Source organism: Fusarium phalaenopsidis (assembly GCF_050370095.1).
Source record: "Fusarium phalaenopsidis strain FUZ10S chromosome Unknown contig_32298, whole genome shotgun sequence".
Lineage (NCBI taxonomy): Eukaryota > Fungi > Ascomycota > Sordariomycetes > Hypocreales > Nectriaceae > Fusarium > Fusarium phalaenopsidis.
In genome coordinates, this window is record NW_028145407.1 from 2,172,389 (window position 1) to 2,186,133 (window position 13,745).

General features: G+C 51.1%; 6 protein-coding genes across 6 annotated transcripts; 1 reads left to right on the plus strand and 5 right to left on the minus strand.

The window, feature by feature from the left end:
* Positions 1-593: 593 nt before the first annotated feature.
* On the plus strand, positions 594-1,643 carry LRP88_07228 (uncharacterized protein; the record flags this gene model as incomplete). The annotated part of the gene is made up of 2 exons (XM_083243762.1): positions 594-1,261; positions 1,316-1,643. The coding sequence occupies 2 exons, from the start codon at positions 594-596 to the stop codon at positions 1,641-1,643; spliced, it is 996 nt and encodes a 331-aa protein (XP_083100986.1).
* A 115-nt stretch (positions 1,644-1,758) lies between these two features.
* On the minus strand, positions 1,759-3,567 carry LRP88_07229 (uncharacterized protein; the record flags this gene model as incomplete). The annotated part of the gene is made up of 2 exons (XM_083243763.1): positions 1,759-1,872; positions 1,924-3,567. 2 exons carry the CDS (start codon positions 3,565-3,567, stop codon positions 1,759-1,761), a joined length of 1,758 nt encoding a protein of 585 aa, XP_083100987.1.
* A 935-nt stretch (positions 3,568-4,502) lies between these two features.
* LRP88_07230 (uncharacterized protein) lies at positions 4,503-5,469 on the minus strand (the record flags this gene model as incomplete). Its single annotated transcript, XM_083243764.1, has 2 exons — positions 4,503-5,402; positions 5,461-5,469. 2 exons carry the CDS (start codon positions 5,467-5,469, stop codon positions 4,503-4,505), a joined length of 909 nt encoding a protein of 302 aa, XP_083100988.1.
* Positions 5,470-7,033: 1,564 nt separating this feature from the next.
* On the minus strand, positions 7,034-7,351 carry LRP88_07231 (uncharacterized protein; the record flags this gene model as incomplete). Its single annotated transcript, XM_083243765.1, has 1 exon — positions 7,034-7,351. The coding sequence occupies one exon, from the start codon at positions 7,349-7,351 to the stop codon at positions 7,034-7,036; it is 318 nt and encodes a 105-aa protein (XP_083100989.1).
* Positions 7,352-9,639: 2,288 nt separating this feature from the next.
* LRP88_07232 (RTA1 like protein-domain-containing protein) lies at positions 9,640-10,741 on the minus strand (the record flags this gene model as incomplete). Its single annotated transcript, XM_083243766.1, has 2 exons — positions 9,640-9,892; positions 9,945-10,741. The coding sequence occupies 2 exons, from the start codon at positions 10,739-10,741 to the stop codon at positions 9,640-9,642; spliced, it is 1,050 nt and encodes a 349-aa protein (XP_083100990.1).
* A 995-nt stretch (positions 10,742-11,736) lies between these two features.
* LRP88_07233 (general substrate transporter) lies at positions 11,737-13,350 on the minus strand (the record flags this gene model as incomplete). The annotated part of the gene is made up of 1 exon (XM_083243767.1): positions 11,737-13,350. One exon carries the CDS (start codon positions 13,348-13,350, stop codon positions 11,737-11,739), a length of 1,614 nt encoding a protein of 537 aa, XP_083100991.1.
* Between the last annotated feature and the right edge of the window lie 395 nt (positions 13,351-13,745).

The following is a 13,745-nucleotide window of genomic DNA, read 5'->3' on the forward strand; positions in this document are numbered from 1 at the left end:
AGCACGGCCTCTGGCCATCTCGGGAGGGGATTCAACCGTATCTCACCCGAACGGGACAGGGTGAGTAGCAATAATATCGTCTTTACTATCAATTTATGAAAAGAGAAGTCTCTTGTGGACGCCCTTGAGTGGAAGGGCCGCCTTTTGCTGCGTCGGGAAAATTCATCTCAACAATGCGCGCTCTTCCTTCACAGAGTAGAGGGGTTTCGTCTAAACAGGGCGATCAGATTATTTGAGAGAGAAGAAAGATCCAATTCGGTAATATCGTTCAATGTAATTTGCGCAAATTCACCCTGGCGGATCGATCCGGCTTGACAGTTGCGGGCAGTGCCAGAACGGGATGTTTACCATTGTGCCTCACATTTATTCTGCCTCTGCAAATGGAGAATCGTCAACAATACAGAATCACCATTCAATGAATATTTTCCTTTTCTGTACATCCTACTTATACATACGAACCCAAACGCCAAGATGAGATACCATCAACGAACAGTTTGTCTCCTCGACACCTTCGAAACAAACCGAACGAAGCAAACGACAACGCCAACGACAGCGACTACAAGAACATTTTCGACCGCCGAGAAACCTTCACGATGTTTCGCAAGTCTCCCCGATCTTCGTCCCCGAAGAAGCCTCGACCCTCCACCCCGAAGAAACCCTCTAAGCTCCGACTCTTCTCGACCCCCGATAAGATGGAGACCCAAACCAAGGACGAGACTACCCCTACTGCTACGATGGAGTCTCCTCCCGCCCCTGCTCCCCCCGTCGATTCGGAGCTCGCCAAGGCTGAGACTTTCAGCATGGAGCAGATTCGTCGCGCTCGTAACCCCATCATGAACATTGCTGTTCGAGGCACCATTAACCGCTTCAGCCTCGAGTTTTTCCTGCTCCCCGGCGAGCGCCGCAGCCGCTCCCACGTCCTGGTCGAGTTTGATGAGAAGATTCGCTTCCGTGACTCCGAGGGCAACGTTGCTGACATCAAGGGTCTTGCCATCTGGATGAAGCATGTTGGCGACAACTTCGACGGTGAGCTTCACGTTCGCTACGTCATTGAGGGCCGTCACTTTGTCGAGCCTCTTGCTCGCTTCCAGTTTCCTCTTGTCAACGCCACCAAGCCTGTTTCTGAGCACGTTACTACCATCGATGTCATCAACGTTCTTCAGGGACTCATTGGCGAATTCCCTGCCATTCACCGCAAGACTCTGACTCAGTTCACCTTCCGCCTTCACAAGGGCCGTCTCCTTGGTTGCCGCGATGCCATGTAAGATCCCACTTCTCTTCATTTGCAGATGACCCAAGCTGATAACCTCACCAGTACCCAGTGGATGATCCGCCTCAACCTCGCCGGCATGGTCGGTTGGCACTACACCCGCCAGGAGGTCGAGAACGTCGAGTACATCGGTCGCCAGGCTGTCAGCGGCCGCGGTTTCGACACCATGATCGACCAGAACTTCGCCTCCGACATGGTCCGCGACGAGTGGGGTTTCCTTTCTGTCGTCGTCAAGGTCTCGCCGGTCTGCCGCGCCATCTGGCAGCCCAACACTTACCGCGTCATCAAGCACGCCGGCAAGGATCTCCCTTACATGAAGGACGAGAACGACAAGGTCATCTGCACCGAGCAGTGGATCCCCAACAAGGACTAAAGCGATTTGGTTCTGACAGTCCGACCCGCGGACAAAAGGTGGTTTGGCATTGATTGAGGTACAATTTGCAAGGAAGGGATGAAATGAAAATGGTGGATCTAATGGATCAGGGATTTTATCGATGAATAGGCACAACGGATGGCGCCAGTCTTATGTACCTCGGATCTGAGTTATCAATGCCAAACATAACAGTGGAATTGGGATCCCTCGACTTTGTGATGCCCCATGGCTTGTAACCTCCCAGCTCGTAGTCCCACCACGGTCCACGGACGGCGTGTGCGATCGCCAAGAAGTCGGCGGGTAGGTAGGGGAGGCCTCGCGTCTGGTTGCGGATGACGTCGAGGACGGAGACTGCGACGCAGAGGCCAAGCATGACTGTCACAGCTATGAGGATGCTGCATCGGACGATGTAGACTTGCTCGATGACGCGGGAGAGTGTGGGGACTTCTGAGGTGCCAAAGTAGCCGGCGGTGCTGATGGAGACGATTGCGTGTGCCATATTACCAAAGAAGTGGCCCAAATCTTCCGAGGTTGGGATCGAGTAGAGGGCGTCTAAGGTGTCGTCGACGATGGCGATTTGGTTCTCGAAGATGAACCACGGGATAGCCGTCATGTACACAACGAGCGCATCTAGTGCTTCAGTGTCGAGTGCGGAGGTGTTGGATCCCGGCGATGGCACGCAATCTGTCATGATGGTTCCGTTGAAATGGCAGGATCCGATCCCCCACTTCAACGATGGCGTGCATTTAGTTCGAGATATCCAGTCTCCATCGTCGGTCTGAACAAGACTGTTGTCAGAGCCCTTGGCCCGCAGCGCTGTAGCGTTGATAGTTGGAATTGTTCGAGTGGCAGAGAGGAAGTATGTAGAGCCTCCGGTTGGGATCTTGTTGGTGCTCTCGGTCGAGGCGTTGTTCCATAGCCTCAGCCTCTGCGAGCCATGGGATTTCCCTCGAAGCTCGATGCTCTCGACACTCCCATCCGGGAGAGTAAAGTTGTAGGTGGTGTTGCTGCCGCTCTGGTGGGATTTATACGTCACCTCGTCAGCAGCCTCGCAGTGAGCGTCCCAATGAAAGTACACAAGTCCGTCGTAGGTAGTGTTCGCTTGGAACGTCAGGTTGTGGGTTGGAACTGGACCGAGTATCCCCGAGTCGACATTAACGAGGGCGCTTTGGCTGACGAGGTTACCGACGAAGGTGTACACTGCCTGAGTAAGGAAGGTGTCATTCTTGGCAAGCGAAGGTCGAAACTCGGTCCCGTTGCTTGTACCCATGGCGGTTGAAAGGGATGTGATATTGTTTGCGGCCGCGTCAGCTGGTGCCAGGGGAAGACCAATAACACCAGTGCCCTCCTCGTAATGGGTGTACGGCCCAACTGTAAGGCTGAGGGTACCAACGGGTACAAGGAGAGTTCGCGTCAAGATCAAGACGGTCTGCATCAAGCCATACCACCAAGAGTATCTCGCCACGGTCCTCAACGTCCAGACACTAAAGTTGTCACCAATCTCGTCCAAGTCTCTGATCCTAACAGGCATCTGCGTGGTCAACGCAAAAAGATGAAGACGACGAAAGTCGTGCACAACCCATTGGACAACCACACCAGCAGGGGCCAAGAGTGCCGAAAGAGCCAAACCGGAGTATAGCTGGTCGACGGGGAGTCTCTCGCTTGTGCGAAACACGCGTCTCTTGGAGGCGTCATTGTCCAGCAGGGCACCCGTGTAGGACCACGCCACAGAAAACAGAGCCGCCGAGAGGTACACGCCCAAGATGATGATGTAGGCCTTCAAGTAGTTGTCGAGCTTGTACAAGCCCTTTGTGGCGTCGTTCTCGACCGTAGGTGCAGGAGGACGGTGGTTGGCGTCTTGGCGAGCAGCATTCTCGGGCCGGTCCTCTTTTTCGAGAGACGAGTAAACTGCAGGAGTCCCCATGATTTGTTTATCTCTAAGCGAGGCAAAAGATGTATGTGGAAGAAGACGAAAATGTCGTGTTTTCGGGTGATGGGCTTGAGAGCGTAGAGGGACGGACACGGACACGGACACGGGGAACGGATTTGTGAAACCGGCAATTGATCGCTGGGACCCACGAAGCCCCCTGCACTTGCAGATTGATGTTGCATCGAGGTTGAGGATCATTGATTTGCTAGTTTTAGTGTGGCTAGTTTGTGAGTCGCAATTGGTCCATAGTCCGAACTCCATTTCAATTTTACCACCCACCCAGTGGCTGGTAATCATAGCCATAACTGCTCTACCACTTAACTAGTTGATATATTTGGTTGCCTTTCTATTAATTTTCATTATGTAGAAGACTCGGTAAATCCGAGTCTATCAACAAATACTGCTCTTAGGTTTTTTCTGTTGCTATGCCATCCGAATCTCGACATGTCGATAGATGCAGGCTCAGGCGCTGCTCACCCACTGCTCAGGAGCAAGCCTGAGTGAGGAATGAAACAGGGGGAGTAGAAGTAGTGATAGTCTCCGGCCCAGGTGTTCAAAAACAGCCCCTTCTCACGGGAAGCCAAAATAGAGTCTCAGCACTCCTCCAATTGTGCGCATGCCACCCCGATCACCCCGGGGCTCTTTTTTTCTCTACCTATTTAAGGGGCTATTGTTGTCTATCTATCTAGCTTTCGAATGTGGTTCCCTTCAAATAACTTCAGTCCTTGCTTCTCCCTAGTGACGAAAGTTCCAACATCGGAAATCCCGTAGAGGTCTACGAAGAATGCGGCTTCCATGAGACTTGCAAAAGGGACAGAATGTGATTATGATTAACTAGATATACTAACCCTAGACACTGTCGCTTTTCAATATCCGCCCCTAAAAACGCCTTTACCGATCATGTCGGTGTTTTAGCTCTGCCCAACCCTTTAAATGGTAGATGTATCCAGCTGAGCGCTGTCATCCATGAGTGTCGGCCACCAGTCATCCATCGTCCCGTCAAAGGGCTGAGAATCCCAACCTGCCATGTCTACCATGTCGCCGCTATCGCAAACGTGCTGCAGCCATTTGTTGACGTCGTCGTCTTGGGTGAAGTCATTCGTGTTGAAGATGAATGCCTCCTCGATGGCACTGTAGTCATTGGTGTACAGACCTTCGGTGATGTTTGGATCAAAGAACTCGGAAGGCATCCCAGCTAGACTTGAGAGATCAGGCACGAAAGATGGTGAGCAAGAGGTCAAGGTTGTTGCATCGCTGCCGAGTAGCGACGGAGTTTCTCCAAGGAGCGAGTCTTCCCTGGGTCTTGACGGTGTATCTCCGGCCGGCTCATCGGATTTAGACGGCGGGCTGACATTCTGTAGGTGCTCGTGCGGTTGTTGCTGATCTGGTCCCTTCGTGTTCCGGGACGTAGGTTCTTGGGATGGTTTGTCTTCCTTCAGGATCGTAGGAACGAGCAGTTGGGATTGCTTGCCGAAATTCGGGAATGCCTGTGCGAATAGCCTGTTGATCTCGTTCTCTCGCCACTCCTCTTCCGTTTCGGCAAGTACAGCAGAAGCGAGTGATTCCTTCGATATCGCTTCCACACCCATGCTCATGCCCAATTTGGGAACCACTGGATATGTTTGTGGGCGTGGCGAATCTTGCTCCTCCTCATATGGCGCATCGCTCATGACAATATCTTTGGTGACATGCAAGCGTTTCCCGGTGCGCTTCTTATGAATCTCGCTTGCCATTAGAGCGGATTCCATGCGGGCCTTGACGTTTCGGTCGGTGCGACGGGAGGCGGCTATATATGCTCGTTCTCGGTAATCGTCACGAGATCGCTTCGACTGCAACTCTAGTTAGTGCTATGTCGGGACTGGGATTCTAAGAGGGCCAGGTGTGTACCGAAGTCATGGCTGGAACACAAGAGCGCTTGGCTGCTCTGCTAGTATATCAAGACAAGTCGAGCTCGGGATATTTGAGGTTTAGAAGGCAACGCAGCGAGTATTTTAAGGTAGCGTTATTAAAGGCACTGAAAGAGAAATCCTTGGAGCCGTGGCACTACTTAGAGAAAAGGGGATACCGAGGCAAGGTGGCGGCTTTGTAGTCTAAATGGCTGAGCTCTTAGTCGCGGGGAGACGGCCTTTACTCCTACGAAGGAGGGCCTAAATGGTCTGAAGATAACCGAACAAAGGAATTAAGGTTTTACTTCAGCTGGGCCCGCACGGGAAGGAATTCAATCGTTCGTGAGCCGTTTCCAGGTTGCTATAGCGCGGAATCGGGCCGTTAGCTCTTTTCGGGGAGGCCTACCGTTCACGCCGTTCTCAGCGGCAGCAAAGCCAAATCTCTGGCTGTTCTGTTACTGCAAAGGAAGTGGAGAAGGCGGAACGCTCTGAAACTAGCTTTCACGGATTCAGGGAAACAGAGGAGCCAAGGCGGAGCTCTTCCCATCCGCCGAAAGTCAATAACCGATACCCCCCGATACGGACGACGTCTGTACTTTTGTCTGATCGTAGTTGAATGCGGTTGATGGGGTGCGTGTATTTCAATCAGCGCTCTAGCTGTAGGCCTTGAGGGGAGATTTCATAGCTATAATGGCAACCCCTCACGAGTATGAATGGCAATGTTAGATATGACTGAGCTCAGGCTTATTCTTTGCGCAAAGGAGTAATTAAATCTTGATGGTTACTTATACACATTAAAATCCAAGCCAATTTCGTGCCGTTGCGCGCTCGTCCAACCGGACCGTTTCCGTCGGCTGTAGGGGCGCCTCATTGCCGAAGCGGAACATTGACTGAGTGAACTTTCGGTAAATTATTTAGAGGTAACCATTCAGACACATTGAATCTGTTGACCTCGGCTCCCTTTTATCATGGCAGCTTGATAAGGTCCCAGTGGCCTTTGTACACAGCGACCTGGGAGGATAGCCGTCAAAGCCCTAAGCGTTGACATCGGTCCCCATCTTCCAAAGACCCTTCGCGATCCCCAAAAGACCATATTCATAAACAAAATATAGCTGAGATCGTCTAGGTCTCACTGGTAAAGGGGTCGAAACGTCCTGCCTTAGGGCTCGATATATCCGGTCCCACCTCTGGAATGGTGTCTCTGCTTGAAAGAAACCCAGTATCGTTCGGAAAACATCTTTCAAGGCCCCTGCCGAAGAAGCGTGGAACCGTTGCGGCATAATGTGCCAATGGGAAGTTCAGGTTGATTTGGTCAATGCCACTGCCTTCGATGCCTGTTAGATAACACAAGCAGATCCTAGTGATGGTATTTGCCCCAACTCAGTGGCTTTGTGATCAATGAAGGAACTATGTTGAAGAGGGGGACCAAGCTGTAACTCGCAAATGGTATTCAAAGAAATACATTTTTGGATAGTGGCATAGCTATCTCTGGGGGAATCGAATTATTTACCTAGTGTCACAAATGGCATTATCCAACGTTCTCTCGTCCCCACCTCGTCTTGCGTGCTAAAGCTTCACTGCCGGAAGCGGGCGAGCTGTGCCATGATGTTCTGTACTTGGATTTCATCCTCCTTCTTCTTCGCCGCCACAGCTTCCTCCCCCATTCTCTTCCTCTCCGCCTCCTCCGCCTCCTCCTTTTCCCTCTCCTCCTTCTCCTTTTGCGCTTGCAGACACGACCCACAGACGTGTTGATCTCGGTTTTCATAGTTTGCGTGCATACCGCAGTGCTTATGCTGCGTAGCAAGGGGGCAGGGTATACGGATGGGCCCGCTAAGACCCTGGCGGTATCCGCACTCGGTACAGTCCACAACGAAGTGAACGGTGTAGCACATCTTGAAAGTATTCTTCTTAAGGGAATATATGTGCTTGACTTCTGGAAAATATGCGTGCGGCTGTTGAGTATTTAATATGGGAGCGGGCACCCATGAAAGGGTTTGTTATTATACATGTTTGCGGTCCGACTGAGCAAGTGTCAAGTTTGCTGCTGAATACTTAGCTGGTTTGTTAAACTCAGACTTATCGTGGAATGCCTTCAGAAAAGTGTCCATAATCACTGTGAAACAAGTTACGCAATTCAGATACGATCTAAGCCGGCGCGATTATGCACCTGATTGTGCCATGGAGCCACAGGTCGTAGTACGGCACGAGGCGAGCTCTCGCAACGCTGGTTCACACATGAATTAGCCTCTGAATCACGAAGAGTTCCCAAGTAACTCTTGATTTAATGTCGCTATATCTATTAGCAACGTCTCAGGCTATCCGCAACCAAGCGCTACGACCTGGCATATAAGTCTTACAATCACACACTGTTGTGGTCAAGCAACAACACGGATATGTTTGGTGCTTTGACAACCACTGCAGGGGACAAGGCATCACCAGAGTCATGTACAAGAACATATCATCGTAAAGTTTGGGAAACTGAAACCTGCCCCATCAAGTAGGCCAAATGAAGCGTTCTGCTGAGTTGTTATGCCATGTGGCGAGGGCTGACAGCTCATGAATATCTCTGAGAAAGTAACAAACCCAGAAGCATTTTAGTTCAAACCGCCTGGAGTAACCAACTGACGAAGGACTGGTGAATGCAGTGAAAGGCTGGGTTTAGAAAAACCGGACGATCGATTTAAAATTATCGACAACTGAAGCTCCTGACAGCCGTAAATTGATGGTACGCCCCAAGAGCCTATCTCGGCTCTTGCTTTTGATTACCCTGATTCTTCTCTTCCTCTGCCTTTGCTGCCTCCACTTTTGCCTCTTCCTCTTCCTTCTCTAGGAGACATGAACCGCAAACGTGTTGGTCTGGGTGCTCCAAGTCGTGGTGGATGCAGGGCTTCCCCTGAACGGCAACTCTGCATACCTGACGGAGGGACGTGCCGAGACTCTGACGGTGGCCACATTCAGTGCATTTTAAGACGTAGGAAAGCGTAAGGCACATTTTGGCAGTCTTCTCAAGGGGAGATATTTATACTGGCCTTGCGAGTATGCGCAGGTGATGAGTATTTAGGAGAGAAGTAAAAACTCAGAAAGAGGGTATTTTATAATCGTTTCCGGCTAAAAGACTCTGTCTGAACAACTGTAGCTTGATAAGAACTGCTCACTTGGTTTGTCCAACTCATCACTGGAGGCTTGTTGGGAATTCGAATCAGAACCGTGCAGACCATCGCCGTGAAAGCAGCTTGCTCGTGAAGGAGCGAGTCGTAACTCACCCACAGTGAGAGAGTGTCGGCATGTGTGGGACTGATTGTGCCATGGAACAGGACAATAAGCAAGTAGTTCTCGCACAGCTACTTTGCGTTCCAACTAGCTTTAGGATATGTCTAGGCTCTATACAATACCTTTCTACTCGGCTTACATCGCCATGTCCAACACATGGCGTCTTCGGCTGTTCATCATTAAGCGCTGGAGCCCAAGACAACTATTTCCAGTTCCAAAGGTACAGGTATGTGATTGAGCGATAAGGCTGCACCAGGAATGACTTCAGTGAGTCAGAGATTACTCCAATCTCCAGATTGACGCGCAACTTGTCAAGTTCTGCTTATGAGCCGCATGCAACTGGAATGCAGATGGAACGCAAATGGAGGATAAGCCAACTCTTGTTTCTCGTACGGAGGTCAGAGCAGTCAAAACCTCCTGAGAGGTTTAACCTTTTATGATATAGATATATATGAGTCTTCGACTATAAGTAGTAGAAAGACTAAAGAAAAAAAGACTACTATGTTAGCATTTAAATATGATGCTATGATGTGTTAATAATATATTCTATATTATATTTGAAGCCCGGCCCTTGATGGGTTAACTAAGCCAGAAGATCGTGGACTCTCAGGTTATGTCCCAGCCTAATGAGTATGATTTTTAGAACAAATTGGCCGCCGATGTGAAGTTAATCTCAATGGAATTTGGAAACTATGAAGCCTAAAGGAATTTATATTGAATTGAAATAGAACCAGTACGCTGAATTTTATTCTATGAGTAGCATCCGGAAAACCCCTTGCATGATAGACCCTATGTATTGTCTACCTATTAAACAACCTGATCCGAAACTAGATTCCTTTCACGAATTTGACTAGTTTTTCGCAACTCAGCCCCCATCTTCAACCCCTAATTCTTCCGCAGCATGGGCTGTTCACTTCTTTGTGTCGTCCTCTCGGTTCAGTACGGCCCCCATCTCGTGCGATTCTGGTGTTCCCACCCCCTCCTGAGGCTTGTCCACGGGCATTTCCTTCTTAGACTTTTTGCTCAAGAAAGGGAAGTAGAAGTGCGGGTGGAATATTGTGAGGAGCCACACAGAGGCGAGAATCATGGCACCGTCTAGGATCATAAAGGTGGTTTCGTTCTGCATGAGGTCGCTTCCCCAGCCCATCTCCATTTCGGGGATACTGTTACCCTGTCAGTTAAATGTTGATACAGTAGACATGAGGGAAAACCCACCGATAGATACAACGGATAATGATGGCAATGTACGCCACAGTGATGACATAAACGAAAGTCTTCGTCTTCTTGTCACTTGCCCTCGTATGGATGGCACCAGTCGGGTCCTCGGTAGGTCCAAGTTCGCCAGCGGATGATTGCAGCCTCGCAGAACCATTCTTGATAGCGCGACGTCTTCTCCAGATGTACAAGAGCATGAGGCCACCGCAAAAGATCATATTTGCCATTTGGAAGACAACACCTGCGATGAGCATGGACGAGCCTGCATCAAGCAAGCTCTGGTTTGTCTCTTCTCCTCCAGTAGCAACCGAGGAGACACCCCCACCGGCAGCCTGGATGACGATGGAGAAGAGATCGCTGCCGACAAAAACCCAGGGGTACAAGACCGGCTTGATGAAGCTATATTGCCGTCCGTACCAGAGAACGAGGTGCTTAAACGTGACAGAGATGGCGGCCGCCACGAGCGTTGGACCGAGGATAAGCAAGACCAGCTGAATGACGAAGGCATTGTATACCCAGGGGTTTTGGCTCATGACGGCGCGGCCGGCGTAGCCTATCAGCTCAAAGAGTGTGCCGATGGCGAGCCAGATGGAGTACGACCAGGTACGGCCCTTGATTCCGAGCCAGATCTGAGCGACGAGGGCGATTCCATATGCGACGACGAAGAAGACGCAGCCTCCGAGGCTAAAGTAGTCACCGTAGAGGGAGGCCTCTACAGGGCAGCGATCGGTCACTTTGTGGCATGTCGCGTAGCTTGGGGGCTCGTAGCCGGGCGGCAACGTGGTGTTTGTTGACATGGCGAGCCAGTCTGCAGAAGACAACGGTTGGAACGATGACGACGTAAGCTCGAGGTTGGATTCTCTGGAGGAGGCTCAGCTTTAAAAAAAGACGTGTCCCAGGAGATAGCGGGCTTAAAACCTCGCCAAGAGCGACTTGTGGGGTGACGAGGAGGAATGATGGCATGGGTCAAGTAAGGTTGTGGGTAGCGAGATGAGGCGCAGTAAGGCGAGGTAGGGATTAATGATGGTGAGCCAAGGATTATTGATATATGAGCGCAAATCAGATCCATGGATCATGTCTTGGCTTTCTAGACGAGTGAAGGGTGTGTCGTGTTTTACATGGTCAAGACGAGAGAAGGAGATTTGTCAGTTCGAAGGCTGCTCTTGTCCACATTGAACAACCTCACGCAGCCAATAAAAGCCCTCAAAAGGGCTCAAACGTGTCCTCGACAAAGAAAAACAAGCATCGCAATCCGCGTCACCTCAAATCTCGGATCGTCAAGGCGAGACAAAACGCCAAGAGGATCAAGGGTGGTGTGGGCTGATCGTTTAGCCTCGGTTCCCCATCTGATTTGTCGAGGTTTTGTGGGAGTGTCAAAGCTTGCTCGGTTTTTTCGGTTCTCTCGCGTTGCTCGGGATCAGATGCAGGGTTTTTTTTTTTTTTTACCCCCGGATAAAGTGCTCCGTCTTGAACATGCCAGCATTGTTGACGTGGGGGTTTTCTTGCGGTTATCTAAAAGCTGTCGGGCGTCTATATGGATTCCTCCTCGTTACTCCTGATATTAAACTCAGATCCTGAGTGCGTCTAGGATTGGGATGATTTCCATCATTAATTACAGTCACGACGATCCATGTTAGACAGGAGAGGTCTTTAATCAATAAAAGAGAGACAAAGAAGAAATTCAAAAACGTGAAGCTATAGAGATGAAGTACAGAAGGGATAATGACGAATGATTAGTAGTCATTGGCCTGCGAATTACTGCTTAATCGTCGAGTACAACCGCCCTGAGTGTTCAGCCCTCCTTTGTCAAAACATCACCGCCTTCGGCGTAGGCGTCGACGCGGTAGTCAGCGAATTCACGAGCCTTGACGCCGTGAGCAAACAGAATGTCAAGTTCTTCGAATGTCTTATCCTTAGTCTCTGGAAGACGGAAAAAAGTCCATACAAAGAAGACAAAGGCGCACCCAGCCCAGAAGAAGCCAGTTTTGCCACGCCATTCACCGGCAGTGGGGTTCAGCATGTATGGGTTGATGACATTGCAAATGATCTGAGCGACATAGTAGACAATACGGCTGAGACAGATGCTCTTATTCCGGAGGCGGGTCGAGGAAACTTCAGAGATGATGGCATAGCAGACAGGACCGACAGTTAAATAGTAAACGCCGAGCCACAGAAGCATCATGCTGGCCTGCGCGTAGTTGCCACCTTCCGAGTTACTAGCCCCGACGCTGATGAAGCCGACGGCCAGCAGGATTGCGGTTAGGAGACCGAGCCCCCAGAGGTACAGGGTCCGGCGGCCAAAGGGGTGAAGCAACCACCAGGAGACAATGGTGCCGACAGAAGCAATTCCAAGTCCACCCACGGACATGCGGAATGAGATTGACTCGGGAAGACCGGCTTGGACGAAGAAATATGTAGGAGTGCCGCCCATGGCCGAGCCGCAGAAGGGCTGAGCAGCGAATGCCATGCAGGCGATCTCAGTTCGGCGGAGGTCAACCCCGCGGAAGCAATCGATATAGGAGGTGCCTTGGTCGATAGACTTCTCAATCTCGTTGGTGTGGATCATCATGGCGACGGTTTGCTTGGCGTTGACGCCTTTGGACGTAGAACCAAGACGAGTGACAGACTTTTCGGCCTCGTCATAGTTTCCAGTGCGGACAAAGTACCAAGGAGATTCAGGGGCAAACCAGAGCACGATGAAAAGGGGAACAGGCCAAGCCCACTGGATGGCGAATGGAACGCGATAAGACCATTGGCCTTCCCTGCCAGAGAACCCAGCCTGCACGCCGGCGGAGACGAGTTGGCCAAGGGCCCAGCAGAGGTTCACATAGACAGTGAGATAGCCGCGTAGGACCATGGGGCAGACCTCAGATGCGTAGGCCGGGGCCATGGTGGCAAAAACTCCCCAGGGAATTCCGCAGAGGAATTGTCCGACCAGTAGAACGGGAAGGCTGGGGGAGAAGAAGGAGATGAAGACGCAGCCGCAGATGGTGACGAGCGAGGCGAGGAGGACCCTGCGGTAACCAAACTTGTGAGTGAAGAAACCGTTGGCAAAGGCGCCGATGATGGTTCCCACGCTAACAGCATTGCTGAGGCCATTTTGCCAGGAGGCGGTGATCTGATACGTGTCAGACTCGGGAATGTACTCCCCGTAGTGCTTTCTGAAGGAGGGCTGAGCGAAGAAGGAGGAGATCAGGACGATGTCGTATCCTTCCATGATGATGGAGGTCGACAGCAGGACAGACCACATGACAGCCCGAGGGTATCGCCGGATAGCTTCGACAAAGGTGAGTCTGTGCTCTTCCTCGGCTGCCTGCTTTGCGATGGCCAGGTCCTTGGTGCCGTGATAGTCGTGAGGGTGGTCATCTTGGCTGACCCTGGTCACCTTTTCATCGTTGACAGCCATGGTGGAGCGTATACACGGGACGCCTGTGGTAACTGGTGTCAATGTCTGCGAACTATGGGGATGGTGGTGATAGAAACAATCCACATGAAGGGAGAAAGGATTGTATTTAAGCGGTGGGCATGAATGCCAGGGGTGAAGTATCTCGTGCTATTAGTTCTCAGCGTTTACTCTCCTCTGGGAAAGGCTCACTGACCATGCAGTCGGATCACCCCACAACCCCAGTTCTCCGCGCATTGGACATTGCGGGGATGAGAGTCAAATGGAATGAGTTAATGGTTCATGCCATACCATCCTCATTTGGCCTGTTTACCCGGCTCAGCTGAGCTCCATGTCGAGGCCGGCCGTATGGTCCCCCGCCGGAGCGGCCTCTCCCCACCGGAGGTTGATGGCGGGTC